Source organism: Pelecanus crispus, chromosome 3 (genome assembly GCF_030463565.1).
Source record: "Pelecanus crispus isolate bPelCri1 chromosome 3, bPelCri1.pri, whole genome shotgun sequence".
Taxonomy (NCBI): domain Eukaryota; kingdom Metazoa; phylum Chordata; class Aves; order Pelecaniformes; family Pelecanidae; genus Pelecanus; species Pelecanus crispus.
Genome location: NC_134645.1, coordinates 12542185 through 12551252, shown reverse-complemented (window position 1 = coordinate 12551252; position 9068 = coordinate 12542185). Strand labels below are relative to the sequence as shown.

The 9068-nt window shown below is 44.1% G+C and overlaps 1 protein-coding gene across 2 annotated transcripts; it reads left to right on the top strand.

The window, feature by feature from the left end:
- Nucleotides 1-3428: 3428 nt before the first annotated feature.
- On the top strand, nucleotides 3429-8526 carry CRLS1 (cardiolipin synthase 1). Of its 2 annotated transcripts, XM_075707848.1 has the most exons (8): nucleotides 3429-3632; nucleotides 3687-3842; nucleotides 4285-4422; nucleotides 5043-5172; nucleotides 5629-5714; nucleotides 6136-6204; nucleotides 6538-6629; nucleotides 8250-8526. In XM_075707848.1, the coding sequence occupies exons 1-8, from the start codon at nucleotides 3429-3431 to the stop codon at nucleotides 8335-8337; spliced, it is 963 nt and encodes a 320-aa protein (XP_075563963.1). In that variant the 3' UTR covers nucleotides 8338-8526. The 2 variants fall into 2 exon arrangements, with proteins under 2 accessions (XP_075563963.1, XP_075563962.1); XM_075707847.1 differs by having other exon boundaries at nucleotides 3429-3842.
- Nucleotides 8527-9068: the final 542 nt, after the last annotated feature.

Genomic DNA, 9068 nt, shown 5'->3' with positions numbered 1-9068 from the left:
CTATCCCACACACCCTGCCACTCCTAACTATCCAGCCTTGGGGCAGAGCTCTGGGTGGCATTCTTGGATAGTTGTTTAACCTTAAACAAGACCTGACACACATTCAGGAGTAAGAGCAACAGGAGCATGCTGGTTTCAACATCCCAAGGATATTCAAAATTCTCAGAAGTATTGTAACCAGCCTGGAGGAGAAGGGGAAGGTGAAAGAAGGTGTCTCTCCTGTAAACTGGCTCTCTGAGGAGAAAAGGCAAAAAGTGTAATTATTAATAGTTTCCAAGAGATGGCTTCTGAAGTACAGAGGTGATGGTAATGCTGACTACAAATACCAGATTAGTCTCACGACCAGCCACATTATCATATCATAAGCCAATGTTACACAGTGCTGCAAAATGATAACCTTGACCCGGCTCCCAGTGGAGATAAACAGCACAAGAGGGAACATACACTGCAACTAAGGGGTTACATAACGCAGCCCTGAGAACAAGCACAACAACTTTGAGAGCAAATTAATAATTGTGACCAGTGACTATCAAACTAATATAATGAATGTTTAGAACAAATTTGTTCTAGTGTGCTCTGGTCAGGCTTGTCGTTACCTCAACCTGTCGAGCCCCACAGTGGGCACCAAAAAGGACTGTTGTGGTTTAACCCCAGCTGGCAACTAAGCACCACACAGCTGCTTGCCCACACCCCCCCAGTGGGATGGGGGAGAGAATTGGGAGAGTGAAAATGAGAAAACTTGTGGGTTGAGATACATTTTAATAATTGAAATAAAATAAAATAGTAATAATTATAAAAGAATATACAAAGCAAGTGATGCATGATGCAATTGCTCACCACCTGCTGACCGATGCCCAGCCTGTCCCTGAGCAGTGGTGCCCCTGGCCGGCTTTCCCCCAGTTTACATACTAAGCATGACATCATGTGGTATGGAATATCTCTTTGGCCAGTTTGGGTCAGCTGTCCTGGCTGTGCCTCCTCCCAGCTTCTTGTGCATCTTCAGCCTTCTCAGTTGGTAGAGCGTGAGAAGCTGAAGGGTCCTTGACTTAGTGTAAGCACTACTTAGCAACAACTAAAACCTCAGTGCGTTATCAACATTATTCTCATGCTAAATCCAAAACACAGTAGTATAGCAGCTACTAGGAAGAAAATTATCCCAGCCGAAACCAGGATACAGTGTAACTCTGTTCCTGCCACAGAAGAATGTGTAAAGTGCTGAATGTTTCCTGACTTTTATGAAATGGTCTAGTGCAATAAAATGGCAGATGAGAAGCTTTCAGTGTAAGCATTTGGAAAAAAAAAAAAAATTCAAGAACACATTGCTGATACTTCTGTTTTCCCCCCTTTTATTTCTAAGATATGATACATGAATTGTAAGGTAAGAAAATAAGCTTAATTATTTCTGCTTTTTTTATTAAGTGACAAGAATCTGATCTACAGCATGCTTTCACAGCAATTTTTGTATGAAAATATGAGCTTTACAGGTTTGAAAACATACTAAACTGCTCAATGCTGCCTCAGTTTGAAGCTACTTCAGTATACTTGAAATTGAAAACTAATTTGAAGGATGAGACGCTTAAGAGAAAACTAAAACTATAGCTCTACGTATGAAGTCTTAAGTGGCAAGCAGTCTGCTCTTTCCAGGTTTCGTTTGCTCATTATGGTAACTATGGCTATTGGCTTTTTTTTAATGTAAGAACTGTCAGTCTGCATGGGCATGCAGTAGTCATCTGCCCATGAGTGTTAGCATTTGGGCAGCAGAGAAGACACACACCTTCTTGCAAATCAGGAGTTAGTCCTACGTGACGAGGCAACCTACTGTATCAACCAATGCGAAGCAGGCGTTAGACATTGATTTTAATCTTTGCCAACAGATTAATGCAGGGTTTGGGTTCTTTTTGTTTGTTTGTTTTCCACATATAAGAAATCTTCTGACTTCCACAATGTAACCAGGACATAATGGGTAGAGAAGACAAATGGAATTTCAGAAGCAGGGTTCTACCTCCCCTTCTCTGGAATTCTGGAGCCTGTGCTCAGAACCACAGAATAGCAGAGGTGGGAAGGGCCCCACCTTCCTGCTCAAGCAGGGCCACCTAGAGCCAGGCGCCCAGGTCCGTGTCCACTGGGGTTTTGAGTATCTCCACAGTTGGAGACTCCATTCTCCACTCTGCAGAGGTGCTTTCCAGTTGATAGGCCACCAGCATGTACTGGGGCCTGGCGTTATCCCTCCCCAGGTGCAGGACTTTGCACTTCCCAGTGTTGAACTTCCTGAGGTTCCTGTCAGACCAATTCTCCTGCCTGGTGAGGTCCCTCTGAAAGGCAGCACCAAGACCCTCTGGGCCATCAGCCGCTCCTCCTGCTTTTGTATCATCTGTGAACTTGCTGATGGTGCACCCTGTCCCAGGGTCCAGCTCATGTTCTTCTACTCCTGTCTTTGCCCTCCACACAGTTGAAAAAGAAATGAAACTACCTCTAATTTGATGTCGTAGAGGAATTAATAATTTAACAAGGTCATATACATTTTAGCTCATTTGTCTCGATTCTTTCAAACATCTGTGGAAGAGGTGGAGTTAAATAACCTACATGTGATTGGATGTTGTTTGTTTGTTTTTTTTTTTCCAAGAGTACCTTTGTTTTGCCAGTTATTGACTACTGTGTTTAAAGTGGGTTGAACACCTCGGGGTCAAACGTTCGCAGCGTGATAAATTGATGCCAGAAATGTGAAAAAATAACAATGTCTCTTAGCGTTAGGGAAGGTGGGTAGGAGCAAGCCTCAGAAGCAAATAAATGATTGCAACTGGATAAGTAAACTCTTGTTCTTTCTCCTTGAGCTAAAGTAAACGTGGGCGAGGGAGGGTGAAGAGCAAGTACCAAGAACAAGTACCAAGTACTTGGGTCCTCTGAGAAGTCTCTTACGGTAAAGCAAACCTTCACCTTCCTCCGCTAAGGGCTTGCAGGAGAACAGCTGGAGCAAAACGCGCGGCCCCACGAAGCCACCCCGCGCCGAGGAGGAGCGGGGTGACCCCGGGCAGCCGCCCGCCATGGACGCCGCCCTCCGCGCCCGCGGGCCGCCAGGGGAGAGCTTCGGCCAGCAGGTAGGCCGGAAAAGGGCGAAAAAAGCGGTTTCCCCCTTATTTCTCCTCACAGCTGAGATTTATTTTTTAATTCAGCCGCCGCACCTCCCGCGGGTGGCAGCCTGCCGTAAAGCGCGCGGCCCGGCGGAGAGGGACCTGCCGTAAAGCGCCGCAAAAAGTCGCACGTCCCCCCCCAGCCATCGCCGCACACGGACACCCCGCGGCTCGTCCCCTGTCCCCGAGCCCCTGCCACTCTGTCAGGGCAGCGGATGGCGCCGGCGGCGGGAGGCCGCTCGCTCCCGCGGGCAGGGCCGCAGCGCGCGTAGGGGCCGCGGGCAGGCGCCACCCCGCACCATGCTGGCCGCCGCTTGGCTGGGCAGGGGTTTCTGGGGGCTCCTCCGCGGCCCGGGGCGGAGGCGGCCGGGCGGCGGCGCCAGGCCTCTGGCCAGCCGACCCGGGGCGGCGGCGGCTGAGGCGGCGGAGGGGCGCGGCGGGTGGGCGGGCGGCGGCCGCCGCCATGGCAACGGCGGCGTCTTGTGCCTCGCGGCGGGCGCGGGGGCTCTGGCGGGGCCGCGCGCGGCGCCCGCCCTGCGGCAGCAGCAGCAGCAGCAGCAGCAACGGCTGCTGCGCGCGCCCGCCGCTGCCTGGCGCCTCCTCAGCGGCGGGGCCGGGCCGCGGCGGGAGGGGAGCGGCGGGGCCGGGAGCGGCGGGGCCGCGCCGCCGGAGCCCCCCCGGGAGCGGCGTGTGGCGGGGCGCTACGCCGAGCTGGTACGTGACCCGGGGCGGGGGGTGCGGCGCGGCGCGGCGGTCGCTTTGTCGCCGTCGGCGGTGCGGGAGGCTGCCTGGCGCGCTCCGGCGCTGAGGGGCGGGGGCGAGGAGGTGCAGCCCCGGGGGGAGCACTTGTTACCCCGTAGCACAGTGCAAGTCACGCTGCCTGCTGGAAGCGGGTGTCACGCCCAAACTTCCAGCCAGACGAGGGCTTTTGGGGTCTCTCGGTGGCGGCGTCTTTTCTTTTTGAAGGCTGAGTTAATGTTTAGTAGTTCGAGGCCGCGTCTGTGTGTCTTGCGCAAACGGCAGGTTGCTTCTAAGAACTTAACAAGGCTTTCTGGCTAGTTCAACTTAAAGCGTGTGTTTGTCTTGATGATTTCTGTTAAAAGCCAAGTTAGGGTTTGCCTTCCTGGCCTGAAGTTTCTGCTTTCTTGCTTTACAGTATGAAAACCCCTGGACGATCCCCAATATACTGTCAATGGCAAGAATGGGTTTGGCGCCAGTTTTAGGCTATTTGATTGTTGAAGAAAATTTCAATGTTGCACTAGGTGTCTTTGTTTTGGCTGGCGTAACGGATTTGGTATGTTTACATCAGTTTGGAAATACTTTGGGGATGGCATGGGTTACGGTGATCTCTTTAACATGCGTTGAAATTTAGACTCCAATGCAGAATGGAAATAAATAAAGAGATTAGGTTTTATATTCATTTTTTTCTAGAAATGGTATATACATCCTTTGCAACATTGTGAAGGGAGCTCGCAGGTAGCTGAAGGGGGTTAGTGCTGGTGGAGCAAAGTGGATATCAGGGTTCCCTGACCAGCCCCAGGCGGGCATTGTCCAGTCAGTGTTTATGCATCCAGTGGGCCGTTACCGTATGCAGGTGTACCCGGTGCACCCATCATGACAATAATGGTGTGAATTTTAGAACATCCATTACCTTTTTTCCCTTTTCCTTTTTTTTTTCTTTCTTTTTTTTTTTTAATAATGAGAATTGAATATGTTCAGAGGCTTTCAGAATCTTGAATGTAATGTGAAAAAAACATGATACAAATATCAGCTAACAGGTATCATATTTCGTCTTAGTTAAACTAGCTGTATTACGTGATGTTGTTCATGAAATATCTCTGTAACAGTAGCATATACAAGCTATTTGTATTCTTAGTTTTCTAACAGAGAAACACTGAACTTTGTTTTTCCTAGTTGGATGGATTTATTGCACGAAACTGGGCTAATCAGAAATCAGCTTTGGGAAGTGCGCTTGATCCTCTGGCTGATAAAATTCTCATCAGTGTGCTCTATGTAAGCCTAACTTGTGCAAATCTTATCCCAGGTGAGAAAATGTCATTATTTGCATGTACTGTATAAGGTAAAGAAACTAATTCTATGTATAGTAATATTTGTTGTGTTTCTGTATAGCTTGGAACTCTTGCTTTGTCAGTGGCACTTTGCTATTTGGTCCTATTAAATACTTAAAAAACACCCCCCCCATGGATCTCACAAAAAGCATGTGCTGCCATATGCAAAAATAACTAGCATATACTGCCATTTTTCAAATGTACTTTCTTTAAAGCATAATAGTTAGTAGTTATATCAAAAATGTTCTCATAGACTGGATTGTTTTAAGACTTCGGATTAAACCCTTTCAGAAGTCATGTTAAAAATCTTCAGTCATGCATAAAACTTGTTCAGATGAATTTGAGTGGTTATTTCTTCTTGCTTCATACTTTTGTTTTATTTTTAACCATAGATGTGATTTTTCACTAGATCCTGTTGGCTTACTTTACAGTTTCGCTTACTTCAGTGATTATTCTGAGGGATGTAGCGCTCATTGCTGCTGTTTTTTATGTGCGATACAAAACTCTTTCTCCGCCGGTAAGTGCAGAGCATTAAAGAAAATTGTATGAACATGTAATAATTTTATTTTTATTAAATCTTCTGTATTTTTACAAGTATAAAAAAATGAATAAGCCTTTAACTAAGCTGTAAGCAAGAGATTTTCATCTTGAGACTTGATGGTTGCTGAAAACTTGAGTGGATAGCTATGCTTGTTCTTTTGCCAGATAGATTTGTAAGCAGAACAGTATTTCATAAAACAGGTCTCATAAAGATGAATCGGAGCTACTGATAACTTTTTTTTCCCCTGTGTATGATGTGTAATAAATCATATAAAAGCAGTAGCAGTATAATTCTGTAGTGCTACAACTGACTTTTCTGTATCATGTGAAGAGGTATATCAAATTATCTAGTATATCAATACTAGAATTGCCTTTTTTTTTTTTTCCTCCCCCAACAGAGAACACTCAGTAGGTATTTTAACCCCTGTTATGCTACTGCCCAATTAAAACCAACATTCATTAGCAAGGTAAGAGTAGTCACTTGTTACAAAAGATAACTCCTTGGTACTTGGGGTGGTGTTAAGTTTGGAGGGATGGGGCTATTTACTACTACTGCTGAGTGCAGTCTCAAAATAGTGCCAACTAATTTGGAGGCAACTTAAATCCCAAAAGATTTTCAACTATACTCTGTCAGAGCACATGTTAATTTTGAATGTGTAAGATGCTTCATTAAAAAAGGTTTCTAAATACATTTTCTGTATATACACTAATACGTAAACCAGTAATAAAAGTGTATATTGGTATTCCTTGCATAGTACATGTCTTCATTTTGGTCACGTTTCCTATTTTGCTTTTATCAGATGAATACAGCAGTTCAGCTAATTTTGGTGGCAGCTTCTTTAGCAGCTCCTGTTTTCAATTATGTGGACAGCATATATCTGCAGACATTATGGTAACTTATCTCTTTGCTTTTTTTCCGATAATTTAATGTACACCTAAAGAAACTGGTAATTGAGATTAATCTAATTTGTGTGGAACAAAAAAACTGTGTCCAGATGATGTGATAGACCCATACAGCTAAATTTTTACACATTTATTCTTAAGTGACGCAAGAGCTACGTATTTATTGGTACTTAATTTCCTATACAAGCAAAAAGTAGTCAAATGAAACTAGTTTAGATCCAGGAATAATAGCTAAGAAACAAGTCTTCAGAATAGACATGGTGTACACAGACAAAGTGTATACTCGTTAATAGAAAAGAAGGGAGTGGGAAGAAAGACTGTATGGTTCTTTATTTGCTCATGCTGTAAGTGTCCTTGAAAAAGCAATCTTGATATCAGTAAAAAAATAGGAAGGTAGTTTTTTTTTTTTTTTTTGCTTTATATTGTACGTGCTATCTTGAAATCTAGGTTTCTGAAGCCTCTTTGAAAAGCACCTGAAGAAATCCGGTGATTCCTGCTAGACTATAGGAAGGAAGGGGAGGGATCGAATGAAAAGGAGCATACCTTCTTAAATAATGGCTGTTCATTTCACTGCTATCATTGGAGGTCTGAACTGTATCTGAATCTGAACTGAGCTGAGGGCAGGTGTTACAAGTGCAGTTACTTCTCCTGAGCAGTTAGGTAAGAGTTCAGAACAAAGAGGTTGACCAGCAGGTAGCAGAATTACATAGTAACTTAGTTTAAAGTAGTAGAAAATCCAGTGTTACTGGTCTTCTAGGAAAAAAAAAACCAAACCAAACAAAAAAAAACCACAAACAAAAAACCAAAACAAAGCCAAAGCTTTTAAGGAACTAGGAACCTTGATCTTAACAGTCAGTGTGGTTTTTCACCCTGTTGGAAAGCCAAATCTAGAATTGCATCTGTAAAAGATGCTTGCCTTGCTGCTTGTCTGGGACTCTTATAATAAGAGAGTTATCATATTGTGAATAATGGAGAAATGCTGGGTGTAACTTACCAGGGTCCTCTATAAACACTCTCAGAAATGACCTGGGTGACTCTGGCAGTGTGTCCAGGGAGGGCAGCGGTAATGGAGGGGCAGGACTGTAGCGGTGGCTTACACCTGAATGGTGTCAGTCTTTGACACAGAGGAGCACTGCTAATTTAGAAATAGATATGGTTATTACCCAGCATCTGGGAGGGGAACAAAAGAGGCTGAAGCCAAAACTTGTGCTTATGCTTTGGAACTTGGTAAAATGGTAAGTTCAAGTCTTGTACGATTTGAATGCTCCCCTTTCATACTACCAAGGGATAGTTTGTCACATCAGTCAGTTCTCAAGCTGCTAAAAATCATGTAGGCTACAAATACTCTTATCTTTTGCGTTCCCTTCTCTGAAACAAATGCTAATAAGGTAAAAAATTGGCCTAGTATGCCATTAAACAGCTGCGTGCTGGATGGCAGTTCCTTGTTTATCTAATCCTCCACTTCACACTGAATTTCAGCATGTAAACTGTATTTGTGTAGGACATAGTCCGTGACCATGTACTGAAAAATAGCGAAAATGCTTAAAAATAACACTTTTTATTATCATACTTAGACTCAAATGACTTACAGGAACTATTTTTCCCAAAGGTGCATCACAGCTTTCACAACGGTAGCCTCTGCCTACAGCTACTACCACTACGGTCGAAAAACAGTTCAGGTGATAAATAACAAATGAAGTATTCCTGAAAGGGCTGGGCCTTGGCAGCGTGGTGTGCTGTACTGCAGAAGATGGTTGTAATGCAACTGAGTTTTGGATCAAGAACTCTTGTTTTTCTGCTTAAACCATGGTATCACAATGAAGTGAAGTTTGAACATGTACTGTGTATATATATAGAGAGAGACTTTTCAATGTATTTTTAATCTGTTTAAAAATGAGGTTATTTACAAAAACAAATAAATAATATTCTTAAAGCCACAGGTTACTGGTTGCTGCCATGTGCATTCTGAATAATTTTATACTGTTTTTGAAGTCAAAATACGGACTTTTCATCAGATTTTTTGCCATCTTCATGCAAGGCACTGAGTAGGCTGAGATCTGAGAAGAAAAAGCAATTACAAGAACAAATTTGTCTTTGTACCTCAACCTAAGTCAGTAAACCAGCATTGCTCATTAGGACTTAATGATGTATGTCAGCTTGCGGCAGAAGAAAGCATGTCATCAAGGAACAGTATCTTCAGAACTTTAAACCGGAGTGATAGAAATTTTACTTCATAGTCTGTGGTGGTGCGGATAAGCCATGAGGAGTTACTACCCTGCTCCCTTTTCTCTTTAAATGTGAGCACCAGTGAACTGTGCTCATCAGAGTTTTGAGTCTCAGAAGGGTCAGCCATGCAGTGAAGACTCTGTACCCAAATGGAGTTACATTTCTCAGACTATATCTTCATTTCTAGTGATTGAAAGAAACT

Bases quoted from the DNA above. Each gene is read 5' to 3' on its own strand.
- CRLS1 (XM_075707847.1), top strand. From the start codon at position 3,429: ATGCTGGCCGCCGCTTGGCTGGGCAGGGGTTTCTGGGGGCTCCTCCGC. The intron at 3,843-4,284 runs GTACGTGACCCG...CTTGCTTTACAG, and splicing joins CGGGGCGCTACGCCGAGCTG to TATGAAAACCCCTGGACGAT. The intron at 6,630-8,249 runs GTAACTTATCTC...TTTTTCCCAAAG, and splicing joins ATATATCTGCAGACATTATG to GTGCATCACAGCTTTCACAA.